Below are 19,569 nucleotides of genomic sequence, written 5' to 3'. Positions count from 1 at the left end.
TACGTGTGTCAGGTTATTACAATGAACGTGAAAAGGCTCATCTGTGTAATTTTATGATTCGTTTGCGCAATTTACGACTAATTTCTGTAACACAATACTGAAAGGAAGCTATTTCATTATGAGCACATTTTCATGTACCTCAGGTCTACAACACGCAATGTGTTTGTCAGTTGTTTCTAGCAGACAGTAGACCCACTCGTCGACTTGTCTGTTTACGATGTCTGTCTTTGTAAAACATGGAAATGTGAGGATGACTTACCATGGCACTTAATACTTTTACACGAATTGGTCAATGGGAGCACAAAGCACACATGTGTTTGGCTGGCTCCAGCATGCTGTTTGAACCACAAAGGATCCACCATTTCTTATGTCACCTCCCATTTGGGCAGCACACTAGTAACAAATAATAATTCAGACATCAGTTTTGTGTGCAGATTGGGAGGTTTTGAGCAGCACAATTTGATGTTAAGTGATGAACTGCATGCGTGGCACGCATTGTAGTTGTTTTTGTACGCATGCACTTCATAGTACAACTAGGTTCTGAAAAAGTCGCCACTATTTCGCCTAGCTATTCCTGTTGAAATTGCACGTGTGAATGCGGGTCTTTTTTCAATCTTGTATTTGCTTTAAAACACGTGGTGACCCGAATCCGTTCCGAATTTTTGTATTGAATTAGAATACGCAAGGCAGTGTAGTTCAGCACCGCGTTCGCGACCGTGTGTCGCTAGTGTCGACATAGGAGCGAGAGAGAGAGAGAGAGAGAGAGACCGCACAGCACTGCTCTGCGCTGGACTGTCCCGCGGTCTGATCCAACGCAAACAAAATAATCTATTTTAGAAATAGTTGTATGTAAGGGATATAGTGTCTCATTCTTACTGTTAGTAGTTACAAGTAAGTATTTTTTGATATACTTCGTGCTACAGATTTTTGTATTCCTTTTAAGAGTTTAGAAATTGGATCCTTAGTTTGCTGTTTTGTACGTAATAATTTTAACTGACCAAGTTTGAAAACTTATTAAAAATAGAATTAAGGATATAAAGCTCTTTAATTCTTACAGTCAACATTGTTAAAGAAGACAATTAACATTTTACACGTTTTTCTTTTTCGAGGAAACGATTTTGTCTAGGTTTGGTACAATATTCCGTGAGACTGCTAACCTCAAAGAATTAGTCAAATTTTTATCGCCAAGTAATGAACGGTTCTTAGTTTTAGCAAGCTTTAAAAGAGAGAAAAAGCGCTCACAAATATACGTAGATGCAAACATTGAGAGAAATTTGCCCGCGTCCTTGTGCAAAAGGGGATATTTCTCTAGTGGAAGACATCTGTAAAAGTCATCCAAAGTTTAACACATAAGAAAGCGGTTCTTCAGGCGGATATCGCACTGCAGGTCTATCAGCTCTAGTTGAAGCACTTGTGAGACGTCCTCTGCCCGAAGGGAAAACGGGCGAACAAATATATATAAGGCCGATTGAAGCTCACTTATCTCCAAAAATCTGTTTTCAAACTTTTCTTGTAATTCGCAAATGATTTGAACGTAATCTGAAAAATCCAAATCTTCTTTAACACTGTCTAGTGCAGGAAAGTGTCCACTGTTCTTGTCGCGCAACTGTTTTTCCCACAAAATAAGTTTTTTTTTTAAATTCTTGAATCGTCTGCACTAAATCAGCAACAGAGTGACTTTTGCCTTGGAGTGAAATGTTCAAAGTATTTAAATGACCAGTAACGTCACTCAAAAAAGCTAAATTCGCCACCCACTTAGGATCACAAAGTAATTCTTCTGGACTTCCTTTCATTTCAAAAAGGTATTTAATTCAACCCTCAAGAAGAAAAACCAATGAAGCACCTTTCCTCTGCTCAGCCATCTAACTTCGGTGTGGTAGGGGATGTCCGGGTATTCCGCTTCGATACCAGCCAGAAATTCTTTAAATTGGAGATGTGTGAGTCCACGCGATCGAAGATAATTAACCGTTCGAAGAACTGTGTCGATAACATTTTTTGTGTTGACAATCTTCGCACAAAGTGCTTCCTGGTATATCAGACAATGGACTGCCGCGAATAAGGAACAGCCGACTTCAGCCATTTTTAACCTCACATAGCCCAGGAATCCAGTGCGTATCCCTCGTAGCGCAGGGGCTCCATCCGTTGTTACACTGGTCAGGCGTTCCCACTTTAAACCCATTGACTGTAACACGTTTTCCACGGCTAGAAAAATATCCAAACCCGTGGGTTGTGTCTTTTAATGGTATAAGGTCGAGAAGCGCGGCGGTCCGCACGGCCAGCTAAGCCACACGGCTCGACCGCTGCGACAACATACGAATTCGCCCAGGGCGCTGGCCGCGGGCGATCCCGGGCGCTAGCGCCTCAGGGGCACAGTTTGGACGAGCCTGTCTCAGGCTGCGTTCACACTGCCGGCCGGGCCGAGCCGAGCCTGGCCGGGCCGCCGCCCGCTTCGATATCAAACACATGGTTTTGAATTGCGGTGTTCACACTGGCGACCGGGCCGCCCCGACACGGCGTGAGCCTCCCGGAGCCGAGCCGGCGACATCCCGACTGTTTAATATTGCTGGCGCGAGCGGACCGCAGGCGCGAGCCTGTGGAGCAGCACTACAGCTTCTGCAGTACACGCATCACACGTCTCCCTTCTGCTTTCATCACAAGTGTGACTGCACACGTCTTTTATTTTAAGATGTTACCTCACATTTCACAATCAGTGAGGAAAAATTACGTTTATTATAATGATACATGCGAAATTACTTTTATTTCATTTATTTAATCTACCGTATTTACATGCATTTACAACAATAGCTTGCCAGCGATCGCGGCATTGCCGCCACTGAATAATTCGCATTTACTTGTAAACGGAGACAGATATGAGTGTCACTGAGGGACGGAAATGTGTCCCTACCAGATGATAATGCATTGTAAAGTCATGCTGTGGCAGTTCCTTATCGGTGGAAATAGAACCACTGAGTCAAAGGGCATTATCTCAAAACTCTTCGCGTATCAATCTGTCTATCTTACAAGGTAATGAAAAGAATTCTGTGAGGTCATCAGTGGCTCCACATGATGAACCATCACCACTGCCAAGCGCTGCATCATGAAGAAAAAAGAAGAAAAAAGTTACAAAGTTCTGAAGGAGTATTTCTGCGATTCTTCGTTGAAGGCACAGCAAGACATTACCCAAAATGACGAAGCTAATTACTTCCTAATGATTCTCAGGAGTCCCATAAACTCTCTTCCCCTCAGAGGTAAGGGTAAGCGTTTGTGAAATTTAAAATACAAAAGCATGACTACAATTAACTGGAGGTAGTGAATGCTGTACAAAGTTCTACTGCGAGCCAAAAAGTGTGTACTAACGAATCTTACCTTATCGTTATACACAATTTTTCTTCTGCTGTTATACTTCTGCGAAAATTTGTGTTCTGTTTAGAAATTTTGTCTTGAATGTTCTGCATCACATACTGAAATGTATTATGATTCGTTCTGTAATTTGAATAAAACTTTTTAAGGATAGTTTTTAAGTTCTTCATATAAAGAAAAAACTCTCCTAAATGTCTGTCGCTATTCATGGGATGAATCCATAACCTCCTAGTTCTTCTGTACTTCAAAACTCGACGAGTTACTGCAGAGTCAAAACAATACCAATAAAAGAGTGAAGACATTGTTCTACACGACAGCACAGACCAGCTAAAGGCGAGCAACTGTTGACTGCAGCTGCGTTTTCTACTGACTTGCTTGTCAGCTGTCGAAGGGTGGAAATCTTTTTAAATTTATTTATTTGGCCTCCCACCAGCCATTTAGCCAAAGAGTGGGGATTACCTTGACAGTGCAGCGCAGCCCGCCAAGGAAGAAAAAAAAAACAATAAAGAACAATGAAACGCACATCTGTGCCTATCTACAGTAGTTTCATTAACTCTCCATTATTTTTTCTGTCGAAGTAGACAACGAGACTACAGAATTGCGCTTCAGTTATCTTTTAGTTCGAAATACGAAACGTACATCATACTAATTGTAGGATGTTGATGACAAATAATTGTTTGTCTTTTGTGATGCAACGTGTGGCCAATTATAAAAGCATAGCACATGATTGTCCAGTAGCCTAGGGAAAAATTGTTATACATTTGGATTTATCTAGAGAATGAGACCATTAAAAAAATAAGAGGGACCGGCACTAGGTCTGCGCTGATCACTAGTAATTAGTTTTTTTCTGTCCTGCATTATACAACTACACTAAACCAAGCTGTAACCGCGCGAACTCCGTGGCTTGCGGACGCGGCACTGACGCCACTGAATAGCTCGCATTACTTGAGACCAGAGACAGATATCAGTGTCATTATCATTTCAAAAACTTTTTGGTACTTTTAGCTACATTTCATTCCCAACAATGTATGGTCTAAAACAGATCTAACAGTAAGCTACCCGCTACATAACTTTTTCACTACAAGATTTGTAAATCAAGTGCACAACGTTGACAAATAGCATCATTTCACAATGACTGTTAAGAAATATGGAAAGATAAATGATTCAATACGAAGCTACGATGTTGCACTACCACGTGTACAAAAATCAGATTCTTTAGCCGCATACTTTCTTCAAAATCGGTTGGGAAGCGTTACGAAACTAAGAAAACACGCGAAACGAAAAGTAGACTTTTTCTTTTTTCACGACGTAAGTAACGCTTTTAAGGAAAAACTTAACTTCATAAAACGATGTGGCGAAGTCTTATATACCGCTAAGAATTTTTAAAACGGAAATCGGAGAAGTGGATTTTCCCCCAGTCGCCAACTCCTTGACGACCAATCCGATGGTTAGACAGAGTTTCATCCAGATATTCACGCACTTGGCGACTCCAGTGAGGTGGCGCACCGTCTTGTGGAAAAATGAAGTTGTCTTCGTGCAGCCTCGGAAACAACCATTTGTGTAACATAGCGCGATTACTGCTGACCGTAGACCGTGTTTCCATCAAAGAAGAACAGGGCTGTAGACAGATGATCGGGATGTCGCACAAAACACATTGACTTTGGGCGAATCTCGTACATGTTCAATGGCTGCATGTGGTTTCTGTAGGTCGCAGATATGAACATTGCGCCCGCATCTCGTGGTCGTGCGGTAGCGTTCTCGCTTCCCACGCCCGGGTTCCCGGGTTCGATTCCCGGCGGGGTCAGAGATATTCTCTGCATCGTGATGGCTGGGTGTTGTGTGGTGTCCTTAGGTTAGTTAAGTGTAACTAGTTCTAGGTTCTAGGGGACTGATGACCACAGCAGTTGAGTCCCATAGTGCTCAGAGCCATTTTATGAACATTGTGTTTGTTTACCTGACCACTAACATGGAAAGTCGCTTCATCACTGAACACGATGCGTTGTGCGAAAATGATATCATTGTCAATAGCGTCAAGAATCTTGTTACAAAACGCCACGCGTTTGCGTTCGTCATCAGGATGCAGAGCTCGTAACAGCTGCAACTTGTACGGCTTCATAACTAAGCGACGTCTCAAAACACGCCAAATTATTGTTGTAGGCAGTTGTAACTCCCGACTGGCACGACGAGTTGATTTTCAAGGACTACGTTGGAAAGCAGTTTGAATTCGTGCAACATTTTTTCAGGGACACGAAGGCGGCCAGGACTCATTCCTTTACATACACCTCCTGTGTCTAGAAACTGTCGATACCGTCTGTGAATGTTCCACCCATTCGGAGGATCAGTTTGGTACCTCAGTCTGAAACGTCTTTGCAATCATGGAATCGCACTTGGTAAATTCGAGAAATCAAAATGATTTCTGCCGCGCAATAGCCATTTTTAAACATATGACGGCTACCAAGCAAAACAGAAGACAACTGACATCTAGTGGCTATTAATATAAACTAGACTACGTATTCGTTTCTCCAACAGCCGAGGCGAGGCGCAGTGATCGATAGTTTGGACAAGATAATACTTTGTACTACGTATATTCTTTTTGAAACACCCTGTATTATGCGCAAACTCCAAAAAGTAACGTTTCTGTGACAGTTTGAAATTGAAACAAACGTGGTGAATTGGAAAGTTATAAAAACAAAACGCTGTTTCCACAAATCGTTATCGATGCCTTCACCCCTATTTATACCGATTTGAGTAACCCTGACTTGCTGGAACGTTGTTTGGCTGGTTTAAAAATAACATCCAGCCGAAGCAAAGTTGTCAACATTGCTTCAAATTTGGTCGCATGTCTATTCAGTGTAGGCCATCCTGCATTAACGCACGTGGCAAATACCGTCAAAACGAAATAGGCGATGATATGCGCCGCTTCTGTGAAGATAGAGACGCCAGTGTCGTTGCGCTCAATTACGAGAAAAGCTCTTAGGTCGAAAATAAGGGCTCATCAGGTAAAAGTGGCAGACACCGGCCATCCGCTAGTCGGGGCGATAGTTATTATGGACCAGGCATCGAAGATATACCGTAAGTTTCAAGCTTTGTCCCTTGTTTGATATGATAAATACTTTTCACACTTCAAGTGCGTGCCGGCCGTTGTGGCCGAGCGGTTCTAGGCGTTCCAGTCTGGAATCGCGCTGCTGCTGCGGTCGCAGGTTCGAATTCTGCCTCGGACATGTATGTGTGTAATGTCCATTGGTTAGTTAGGTTTAAGTAGTTCTAAATCTAGGGGACTGATGACCTAAGATGGTAAGTCCCATAGTGCTCAGAGCCATTTGAACAATTTTTAAATGCGTTTTTCTCAAAACCATGTTTTCCGGCATGATTGACGTCGCCCATGCTACAATTTTCATCGGTTTTTAATGATTTTTGGTCTTCCTTGAAGCAAACCGAAATCGCTTCAGTTCATCATTAACGATTTTTTTAAGTTTATATTTAGCATTTTTTTTCAGCCAAGAAAGAGGGGTCCAAATTGGCTATTTCTTCAAATACCTATAATTTCGCAAAAAAATTGGTGTTTTCGAAACCTTACATGCACAAAAATTACATCTCTAAGGATCAGGATGATATATTTCATATTTCAGATAATCACAAGCGAAGTTACAGTGACAACCGTAAATCTACCTCCTTTCACAACTGCCTCAGGAAAACTCCAATTACACAGCGAAAATATTAATATTTTCCAATAAAACTACCAATAAAAACTTCACTGCATGCTTTATTCATTGCAGCATACCCCATTTGTCTACTACATTGTAGTATGGAGAAAAAAAACCTGAATTTGATCAATATTTACTTCCGTCATCCCTTACAGGCAGCTTATGTAATGAGGTGTCTTAATTTTGCGACGTGCTTCGAAGGTATTGCACAGAAGGGTTTTGAAGGTAGACCATTTCGAATATGTATTCACGGCCACCAAAGCTGAAATTTTTAAAGGCACCTCATGTAGTGAAGTATCTTAATTTTTTTAATGTGATTTTAAGTGCTTCTAAGATACTGCACAGAAGAGATTTAAAGATAGACCATATCGCATGTATATTCACAGCCACCAGAGGTCAATTGTTGATGTAACTTCCCTGTCAGTTATATGAGATTTCGATTTAGTTTAACAATGGAAATTCATTATCCCACACCACATTTTCTGATTTATCAAACGTACCACGTATAACTGCATCCATGTGAGAGTTTCTAAACTTGGCCCCAAGAGCTTAAGTATTTATTGAATATATTGAATATTCTCAGAACTTTGTTTAATGAATCACAACGGACACTTACCATTTATTTTTTGATAAGTGATTTTAACCATTTAGCTCGTTGCTGACACAATGGTCCAAGATAATCTGATGGTGGACATGACGGTTTTGCAATTCATAACATTCGTGAAAAGGAATTACGCCATCAGCTTATTATGTGGTGATAGACGATCGCTACTGAAAAACATGGGCTGTTTGTGCCTACGAGGTACACCTTACCATGTTGTAAGTTCGTGTAGCGTGGAGTTTACTGTTTATACTACGTATTCAGTGGTCTAATTGTAATACGACCTAGTAGTCTTACCCCTTCTTGTGAAAGCTTTGCCGTCTTCTTATTGCTAGTCAACAGTCAGACACCGTTATTCATAAATATTCTTTTCTGGATAGGTTAAAGTTAGATATTGTAGGAATTAGTGAATTTCGTTGGCAGGAGGAACAAGACATTTGGTCAGGCGAATACAGGGTTTTAAATACAAAATCAAATAGTGGTAATGCAGGAGTCGGTTTAATAATGATTCAAAAAATAGGAGTGCGGGTGAGCTACTACAAGCAGCATAGTGAACGCATTATTGTGGCCAAGATAGACACGAAGCCGACGCCTACTACAGTAGTACAAGTTTATATGCCAACTAGCTCTGCAGATGACGAAGAAATTGAAGAAATGTATGATGAAATAAAAGAAATTATTCAGATAGTGAAGGGAGACGAAAATTTAATAGTCATGGGTGACTGGAATTCAGTAGTAGGAAAAGGGAGAGAAGGAAACGTAGTAGGTGAATATGGATTGGGGCTAAGAAATAAAAGAGGAAGCCGCCTGACAAAATTTTGCACAGAGCACAACTTAATCATAGCTAACACTTGGTCCAACAATCATGGAAGAAGCCTGGAGATACTGACAGGTTTCAGATAGATTATATAATGGTAAGACAGAGATTTAGGAACCAGGTTTTAAATTGCAAGACATTTCCAGGGGCAGATGTCGACTCTGACCACAATCTATTGGTTATGAACTGTAGATTAAAACTGAATAAACTGCAAAAAGGTGGGAATTTAAGGAAATGGGACCTGGATAAACAGAAAGAACCAGAGGTTATGCAGAGTTTCAGGGAGAGCATAAGGGAACGATTGACAGGAATGGGGGAAAGAAATACAGTAGAAGAAGAATGGGTAGCTTTGAGAGATGAAGTAGTGAAGGCAGAAGAAGATCTAGTAGGTAAAAAGACGAGGGTTAGTAGAAATCCTAGGGTAAAAGAAGAAATATTGAATTTAATTGATGAAAGGAGAAAATGTAAAAAAAAAGAAATTGAAGGAGGCGAAAGGAATACAAACGTCTCAAAAATGAGATCGACAGTAAATGCAAAATGGCTAAGCAGGGATGGCTAGAGGACAAATGTAAGGATGTAGAGGCTTATCTCACTAGGGGTAAGACAGATACTGCCTACAGGAAAATTACAGACACCTTTGGGGAAAGGAGAACCACTTGTATGAATATCAAGAGCTCAGATGGAAACCCAGTTCTAACCAAAGAAGGGAGAGTAGAAAGGTGGAAGGAATATATAGAGGGTCGATACAAGGGCGATGTACTGGAGGACAATATTATGGAAATGGAACAGAATGTAGATGAAGATGAAATGGGAGATACGATACTGCGTGAAGAGTTTGACAGAGCACTGAAAGACCTGAGATGAAACAAAGCCCCGGGAGTAGACAACATTCCATTAGAACTACTGGCAGCCTTGGGAAAGCTAGTCCTGACAAAACTCTACCATCTGGTGAGCAAGATGTATGAGACAGGCGAAATACCCTCAGACTTCAAGAAGAATATAATAATTCCAATCCCAAAGAAAACAGGTGCTGACAGATGTGAAAATTACCGAACAATCAGTTTAATAAGTCAAGGGTGCAAAATACTAATGCGAATTCTTTACAGACGGATGGAAAAACTGGTAGAAGCCGACCACGGGGAAGATCAGTTTGGATTCCGTAGAAATATTGGAACACGTGAGGCAATACTGACCCTACGACGTATCTTAGAAGCTAGATTAAGGAATGGCAAACCTACGTTTCTAGCATTTGTAGACTTAGAGAAAACGTTTTACAATGTTGACTGGAATACTCTCTTTCAAATTCTGAGGGTGGCACGGGTAAAATACAGGGAGCGAAAGGCTATTTATAATTTGTACAGAAAGCAGATGGCAGTCATACGAGTCGAGGGGTATGAAAGGGAAGCAGTGGTTGGGAAGGGAGTGAGACGGGGTTGTGGCCTATCCCGGATGTTATTCAATCTGCATATTGAGCAAGCAATAAAGGAAACAAAAGAAAAGTTCAGAGTAGGTATTAAAATCCACGGAGAAGAAATAAAAACTTTGAGGTTCGCCGATGACATTGTAATTCTGTCAGAGACAGCAAAGGACTTGGAAGAGCAGTTGAACGGAATGGACAGTGTCTGGAAAGGTGGGTATAAGATGAACATCAACAAAGGCAAAACGAATTAGTCGAATTAAGTCGGGTGATGCTGAGGGAATTAGATTAGGAAATGAGACACTTAAAGTAGTAAAGGAGTTTTGCTATTTGGGGAGCAAAATAACTGATGATGGTCAAAGTAGAGAGGATATAAAATGTAGACTGGCAAGGGCAAGGAAAGCGTTTCTGAAGAAGAGAAATCTGTTAAAATCGAGATGTACATTTACACATTTACAGGATTCATGTTTTATGAATGACGTTACGCAGCTTGCTATGAATCCCTCTTCTGGGACAATTACTTAGTCTCAAAGGAAGACCTGCACACGCTATTTACTAGCCGAAAGAAAAAACTGTGGAATTTGGACAACCCTGTCGCATTTTGTAATGGGGACTGGTATTTGGAAGGAGCTGGTGTGTAGGAATAACGGTGGAACTAATAAGTCGGAGGAGACGAGGAATGCTTTCCGGATGAGTTGCGCTTCATCATGTTCCACTACTGCTTCTGCAACGCAAGAATTACTGGATAAATTCGGGAGTGAAAATTTTCCGTTATTTACCCTGTAATTTTGACCTTTCTCCTGGTTATTTGCGCATTTTCCCTAAAAATTCAGTCAACACCTTGTTTTATGAACTGCCAACCCCAACAAGACCTGCCTTGTCTTACATAAAATATCCGTCCAGCAAGGCTGGGATGTCCACACAACCGGACTTCGAATCGTCCTCTACTACCAGCGTCCAACAAACCCTTTCTTGGCATGGCACACATCTGCTCCACCAGCAACGTGACAGGAACGAGAGGTTACCACATCTGATACAGCCCTGCCAAGGCATGAAACTGCTTCATGGGCTGCGAGATCGAAACATGAGCAAGGCTACAGAACATGTTATCGGTTGACGCCGGGCCGTGCCACTGGATGAAGGCGTGGATCTGTAACTGTTGTATTTTGTTGGAATCATACAGAAATTTACACGCTTGACGTGTGTTTTGCTGTAGCCACATTCATTTCCGATGGATGACTGTAGCAATTGCCAACCAACAGGGCTAACATTGCCTACGTGCGAAAGGAACCGCTATCCGTCACCTCCAAAATACCCAAACGGGTAGCTCTGAAATGTTCTTCATCTGAAATTTGAAAGTAGGTTTTTCATTAACTAACTTCGCTGTGTCAATAGCTCTCTTATACTTGGGACCAAAATCAGCTGTACATTTTTCAAGATAAATTTCAGAACTTTCATCTAAGGCTTTTCCTGAGAAGAGATAAAAGTCAGATGAAATGGTGTGACATGTATAAGACTTGTTTTACATTTCTTTCAAATACTTTGAAGTACTTTAGCCAAACAGTGCCACTCCCGTGTCCAAGAGCCAGAGATCGGCAAAAATCGGTAGCCTTCAGACATGCATAATTGCTTCAGTGCCCGCTCGCTACCCTTTTAAGATCATACAATACCATACCGAAACAGCAACAAAGAACTTGATAGTTGAAGAAGTATTAGATGTGTAGGCGGAAGCTGTGTGGACCAAGCACACTGTTGCTGCAGGAACCATGTAGTGATAGACATGCACCTGCGGCTCAGGGTCTAGTAGTGCCGGCACTGTAGCTTGGCGTGACCTGTCAGAGGGCTTCCTACCCTCTGTAGCAAAAAGAAACTGAGTGAAGTATTAAACGATCAGTTTGAACAAATATCATGTGACGTCCGCCCAGACCAAATGCCGAGAATATTAACGATCAAAATGAAGAAAGAAAGAAAAACCTTGGTAAGGTTGCTGCATCTGGATCAGGGAGTCCTGGATTCGATTTCCGGCCAGAGTGAAGACTTCTTTCATGTGGTGGACTGAATGTTGTGTTGTCATCATTATTAATTAGCATCGGCACGCAAGTCGTCCGAAGTGGCATCAAATAAGAAGATTTGCAGTAGGCTGCCGATAATTCCAAATGGGTTCTCATAACGAACAGTGCCAACGATTATTTTATTTTTCATAGATATCTGTTCAGTAGCAGTCATTTCTTTATGATGTTGCATAAACAAAATGACACAGTATACAAGATACTCTGACAACAACATGCATTTATAATTGCTCAACAAGGTAAAGGCTTCTTTCATAAGTGTAAAGTGACAGCACGTGAGATATGAGAACTAATGTACCTCTGTTAATTCACAGTCTTTTCTGGTCAGATTTGGCTTCCCTTGCACTCTTGGTGGGACTCTACATCACAGCGGCCGCAGAATGGCACTGCTCTTGTGCCTGATGTTAAGCACCGCCAGAGGACAAAATATCAGTAATGAGACGACGCGCAACGGTAGTAGCAGCAGACAACTCTCCGACGACTAGCGGTCAGTACGTGTTGTGCGAACCCACCTGGTACTCCTCTGGGGTGGTAACGTAGTTGCTGTACGTGTTGCACAGTCCGGCGAGCACCAGCGTCGTGTCCTGGCCGAACACCTGCCGCACGACATCGCGCATGCGCCGTCCCGACATGGTGGTGAACTCTCCCGGCACGCACATCAGCACGAGGTTTCCCACGCGTCCCAGGTGCGTCGACACCACTTGGGGCTGCCACTCGAACGGGAACGTCATCTGCCAGATTGCGCAAAACATACACTGTAGATAGAGCACAGGTGGGCCAGTTTACCTCAAAAGTAAGCACATACACCACTTTCTCAATCACACAGTAACCTATCAGCTTCTCAGTAAGCAGCTTTCTTTGTTTTTTAATACAGCAAAAGCTGAATCTAATGTTATTGCAAGATGTGACATGTGGCCACGCAAGAGCTATGCTTCCATTTTATGAAATTTAAAGTGCTGAACAATGCTGACATGGTCGGTGGGTAAATACTTCGTGGCCACTAGATGTAAGGCAACTGCTTTATTGATGCATTCCCAATAAACTCATCTACAGAATATCTGAAAAAGGTTACAAATGTCAAGAGTAGCCCAGTAATGGTAGCTAAAAGACAAACAAAATACAATGAAGAGTGCATGAAAGAGACATACCAAGTCACCGAAAAGGACTTTCTGCAGGCAATGTGGAGTCATATGCATATGGCACATTCCAAAACGTAACTGAGTGCACAAGGCATGACATAGCACCTAAGATACCAGAGTATCCAGTAGGTGAAGCTAGTGGTATTATACCGTAGAATTCATAAGAAAAATGTATTTTAAAATATAGGGAACAAGTAATAGAATGGCCGCACATATGAACCACAGGAAAAAAGTATACTAAAAAGACATAGCTCAATGTAATATAGCTAAAACAAAAAGAGTATATGCAACGTAAAGTAGGAATCATGAGGGGTGGGGGGGGGGGGGGGGTAGGAGGGTGAGAAACACGAATGAAGGGAACAAATGCATTTGATTACAGAAATAATAAAGGAAAAGTAAAAAAGTATAAACATATCTAAAACCAAAATCATGTTGTATACAAAACATGCAATAACAGTAAGACTAAAATGCCCTCTCATCAGAATTACGTTGAAGTGAGAGTGTATGTTTGGCATAGGTGCCTGTAAGGATGTAGAAGGCTTAAAAACTACTACAATTTTTTTTTAATTTAAGTACAGCATGAAGGACGAAGGGCTCAGCCAACAGATTAGTCTTCTAATGTACCTTGGAGAGAAGTACATGGACGTAGCTTGCATATTACATTATGCAAAAAAATGGATAGGCAGAGAGACCATAGGCGATAGCTGCCAAATAACAATGACACACCTTAATGACAGAAAACACTAAACAAACTCTATGCATCCACAAGAATCAGTAGGCCCCTAATGGTGACACTATAAAGTGCATGATAAATTAAACAAGCATACAACAAAACATGATAAGACAGGAATAAACAAAACAGCATAAAAGTTATAAAACTCATTAGTTACTAATTCTGGTGATGTCACATTTTAGTCTTACTGTTATTATATGATATACAACATATTTAAATACTTTTTGCTTGTTTGTTATCTCTCGGCAATGAGAAAAGTTTAGCATGCTCCACTGATATTTCGCCTCCCTCCCTTCTCCCCCCTATCCCTACTTTAAGTTACATATACTGTGCAGCTTTAGCATTATTATATGAGCAATATCATTTTTATACGTTTCTTAAATTTTATTTGTGTTGCTGTGATTCATCATACGTACGAGCATTCTTTTCCGTCTTCCCTGTATTTTAATTATACTTTTATCGTGTGTTCTTCGATATAACATGCTATCACTAGCGCCACCTGCTGGGCACTTCGTTCTCTTAGGCATTACGTTATGCCTTGGGCATTCACCTACATTTTGGGATGTGTCAAATTCACATAACCCCATATTGCCTGTTTGAAGTTCTTATCCCCGACTTGGTGTGTTTTTCATGCACTGTTCATTGTATTTTCTTGCTTCTCTCCTAGCTGCCATCATTGTGCAAATTCTTGATTTTTGTGTCCACCCCTTCTCTGAGTGTTCAGCACATCTCACTGCCATGCAGCGGGCCTACGTTTGATTACTGGCTGGTTCAGAGATTTTCTCTGCTCAGGGACTGGGTTGTTGCGTTGTCCTCACCATCATTTCATCAGCATCGACAAGCTGGTCACTCAATTTGGCATCAACTGTAAAGATTTGCAATTCAGTGGCTGAAATTCCCCAAAGATAATCCCTACCATCAGTGCCATACGGTCATTTCATCATTTCATTTTTGATTTTGCTAGCCTTTTCCTGGTGCTCCGGAGATGAGTGTATTCGAAACGCATCAATAAAGCAGTTGCCTTACATCTAGCGACTTAAGCATTTATCCAGCGTCAATATCAAGACGACCCAACATTTTAAATATCGATATAATTACTTTTTTATTTCAGGAAATATAAATTTGAATGATCCACACACAGATGGAAACAGCAAGTGACGAATTTCACAAATACAAGTAAAAAATGTTCAGTGTTATCCCATCCTGCTGCATCTAAATTTTCACCTGACATGTACATTTGGCCCATGGCTAGTATTTTGCAGAGATATCCTGTTTGTTAAAATAGCTTTATCCAGTGGCTTATGTATTTTCTAATTGTTTGTTCAGTGATGATCAAAGACTCTGAACTGAAATGATCGACTCACTTCTGCCTGAATCAACAACACTTATTATTCACAGTGGTACCCGTCTTACGAATGACGTGTACTGTCTGTCTGCAGGTACGAACCCTTGTGGTAGTAAACGAAACTTTCGATCCTCTTCTATGCAACAGTTCGTAAATTATCAACATATAATTAATGTTTTAGAAAATAAAATTAACTACATCGCATCCATCAATTGGAATAAAGCTGTATTAGGTTTCTGTTTAGCAGAGACATGAGATACATGTTCTCTCTTAACTCAGTGATAAAACAGCCTTAGCAAATTCTATAAACTGCAGTAAAATTAAACATGCGTACAGAAAACAAAACTAATGTGTCAAATTACAGAAAAGCGACTACTACCGATATAACCAAATACTATAACCCCCCCCCCCCTCACACACACACACACACACACACACACACACACACACACAGAGGGTGTGACATATTTAGGTGCAGATATTTTTATATCTGGTTCCCCAATATGTACCCAGACCAATGTGTTGATCGTTTTTTCTTCGCATTGAACAGTCTTCCTACAAACACATTACAAACCTTATGACCTAATCGTTTCAGCATGGTTGTACTGTACCACTAAGTGGACTACGCCTGCCAATATAAACTAACTGTTTTGCGTCCAAGTGTCCTCACTTCAATATCTGACCAGAGGAAAACAAGCATTAACAGCCTGCTCTTGACACATGTACCTGGAGGTACCGACCAACCTAAAAACATACTACTTGTAATTGCTATAATTATTAGTTAGCAAATGACTTAAATACTCATGTAATTTTGTTCAGTACACCGTCCTCAGGCACCAATAATATATATGCCCTTACACCCATTACAAATATATTCAGTGACAAACTGTGATTTTTTTATTACTGCCAGTTTCATCCATAGTGGTTTAATAAAAACTGTGGCTGTGTCAATATATCATAGATCCATAGAATGGAAAGATATGCAGCTGCTGGCAGATATGTAATTTGAATAGGTATTATTATCCTGTAAATGATATCACAATAACTGTTAAATTTTATATTTACCATCAACTGAAGAAAAAATATGTATCCAAGAAATGCAAATGTGAATAATCACATAAATGTGTTAAATATCATTATTTGACATAGCCTGTTTAAATGAGATGTACAGTATATACGTTATGTAATATAAAATAAAGGCAAATCGGTATTGCATTTGAATGATGTAGATACAACACTATCCAAAATCGGACACAATGTATCGATAATTCTTGTGTAACACACATGTTACTGTTAAGTACTGTGTTACCTTTCCGGCAGCCAAGCTTGTGACTTGTAAATAGGAAGAATATACGAGTGTCGAGAACAAATATTAGTCCCGCTGTTTTTTTCATGTAGTAACTTAAATTGACTTCCTCCGTGGAATGGTCTGAAAACCTCCGAAACCAGTAAAGGTCGATGAAATACATTTGATAATATTGGTTCGTTGCTGTATATTGTTTTCACACTAATATGTATGACGTATAAGCCTGTTCAGTTGCTTAATATAATTATGTCACTTCCATAATATTCATCTGTGTTGTAGACTCTTTCACAGTGTCATATGATGCACCAATATTTCAACCACTATTATAGGTGTGCATCAATAGAGTGTCTAGCAATAGCATTTAACGTATACTGTTTAATATGTAACTTGACAGACATACAATATGTTATAACAGCCTTCTGGAACCTAGCATCACTTATATGAACGGCCACTGTCGACAGGAAAGATTTATTGATGCTGTTAAGCGAATCAGTAGTTTTTGGTACAATTTGACATTTTGAAACCCGTCATAAAATTTGTTGTACAGGAAGAATACATCGAACGAAAGACTCTACCAATAAATTAGCTGCTCAGACATATGGTGATTATTTGAAAAATGTTGAATATTGCCAAATCCGTAGCTCGCCAAGTGGTTGGAGAAATGTACACACCTATTGATCTGTAGCAGACAGTTACCGCACAAAACGGGAAGTATGTGTCCCTGGATGACGGCACATTGGTAATCAGATAATATGGCACAACGCGATCGTACTTCGTAAAGCGAATTTCGGTTTCTGTTGATAGTTCTTCTGACTCAGTGTTCATAGTTACTATCCGTTCGAATTTAATGTCTATAATTATTAACAATTACCGAGCGAGGTGGTGCAGTGGTTAGCACACTGTACTAGTATTCGAGGCGGTGACGGTTCAAACCCGCGTACGGCCATCCAGATTTAGATTTGCTGTGATTTCCCTATATCGCTTCAGGCAAATGTGGAGATAGTTCCTTTGAAAGGGCATGGCGGACTTCATTCCCCATTCTTCCCTAATCCAATGCGACATATGACCTCGCTTTTTCGTCCCCCCCCCCTTCCCCACCAAATCAACCAACCTTTGCAGTATCGCTAAGTGTTAACAACAAACATGAAACAGCAATAATTCTCTTTGTGTTTCCTTGCTTGCTAACAGCATCTGTGCAGGTTCCAGGATCATACACTAATGTGGAATGCATTTAATATTTTCAGCTTAGTACCGATGAAGGCCCACTTAAGTGTTATTTTAATAGTTAATTTCTTGGACATTCATTCGAATTATGTCGACCTTTCGTTAGAGAATGCTGTAACATTAGGAGAATCAGGAAATAACTCTGATGATACAGAGTTGTAGTTTCAATGGCGACAGTTCCTCCCTAGCCCCATGAAAAATGTACAGTAAAGCTTTCATTGACAAAGGAAAGGTTGTAAATTTGTTGGTTACACACAGGAGGAAGAAAACACAAATTTAAGCAGTATGCAACGCCGGTTTCACATCATAAGAACTGAACATGAATTGTGTAAATGGATGAAAGATTTACACACAGTACGAAATGAAACTCATATAAGTGTGAAAGAAAACCTGCTAGAAAAGTTTAGAACTGCTTGAACTGCTTATGAGTATAAATGCACCATTGTTGGGGATGATCTAAGAGACTGAGCCATCTGAATCGAAAGACGAACGAACATTACTGACTTGCACTCTTGCAGATTCAGGAAATTGTAAGGAAAAGGGATTCGCAAAAGTACTAGGTTTACATGAAGTAAACGTGTAGAAGATATGCCATTGATGCAGTCAGAGACAGCAAAGGACTTGGAAGAGCAGTTGAACGGAATGGACAGTGTCTTGAAAGGAGGATATAAGATGAACATCAACAGAAGCAAAACGAGGATAATGGAGTATAATCGAATTAAGTCGGGCGATACTGAGGGAATTAGATTAGGAAATGAGACACTTAAAGTAGTAAAGGGGTTTTGCTATTTGGGGAGCAAAATAACTGATGATGGTCGAAGTAGAGAGGATATAAAATGTAGACTGGCAATTGCAAGGAAAGCGTTTCTGAAGAAGAGAAATTTTTTGTCATCGAGTATAGATTTAAGTGTCAGGAAGTCTTTTCTGAAAGTATTTGTATGGAGTGTAGCCATGTATGGACGTGAAACATGGACGATAAATAGTTTGGTCAAGACGAGAATAGAAACTTTCGAAATGTGGTACTACAGAAGAATGCTGAAGATAAGATGGGTAGATCACATAACTAATGAGGAGGTATTGAACAGAATTGGGGAGATGAGAAATTTGTGGCACAACTTGACTAGAAGAAGGGATCGGTTGGTAGGACATGTTCTGAGGCACCAAGGGATCACCAATTTAGTATTGGAGGGCAGCGTGGTGTGTAAAAATCGTAGAGGGAGACCAAGAGATGAATACACTAAGCAGATTCAGAAGGATGTAGGTTGCAGTAGGTACTGGGAGAAGCTTGCACAGGATAGAGTAGCATGGAGAGCTGCACCAAACCAGTCTCTGGACTCAAGACCACAACCACAACAACAACCACAACATACCTGTCTTCAGGAACCTCAAGGCAAATTTGGATCAAAACATTAAAAAAGCCCTGTTTAGTCGAAAAAGTCTTGTAATCTGGAGAAATGCAAGAGAACAATTTTCAACATTGCATCCGAAACGTCTTCTGACCAGTTGCAGAAAATACACTGACGGAAGAAAAATCGCAACAACAAAAAATAATTAATGTTGAGTAAGGAAATTCCGGAAATGCATTTCTCTAGGCAACATAGGTGGTTAACAGTTGCAAGATCACAGCTTAATGTAAGGGCTAGATAAGCGATTACAAATGTGAAATGCTGGTGCATTAATAACCGTTGAACAGTCACAACGTTGAATGCAAGCATGCAAACGTGCATGCACTGTTTTGTAGAGGTTCGGATGTCACTTTGTGGGATGGAGTTCCATGCCTAATTATGTGCTCGACGGGAGACAGAACTCGTTACTGAGTAGCTCAAGACGACATGTCGACACCTGTAGAGCGTA

General features: G+C 40.6%; 1 protein-coding gene across 1 annotated transcript in view; it reads right to left on the bottom strand.

Annotated features, from left to right (window-relative positions):
• The window catches only part of LOC124596347 (neutral ceramidase-like), a 250,713-nt gene that overhangs the window by 48,157 nt on the left and 182,987 nt on the right, over positions 1-19,569 (bottom strand). The window contains exon 9 of the mRNA XM_047135449.1: positions 12,481-12,699. Coding sequence (XP_046991405.1) covers positions 12,481-12,699 — 219 coding nt within the window. The remainder of the gene's footprint in view (positions 1-12,480; positions 12,700-19,569) is intronic.

This window comes from Schistocerca americana, chromosome 2, assembly GCF_021461395.2.
Source record: "Schistocerca americana isolate TAMUIC-IGC-003095 chromosome 2, iqSchAmer2.1, whole genome shotgun sequence".
Classification (NCBI taxonomy): Eukaryota; Metazoa; Arthropoda; class Insecta; order Orthoptera; family Acrididae; genus Schistocerca; species Schistocerca americana.
The sequence above is the reverse complement of the archived record's forward strand: the minus strand, read 5'-3'. Positions and strand labels throughout refer to the sequence as shown.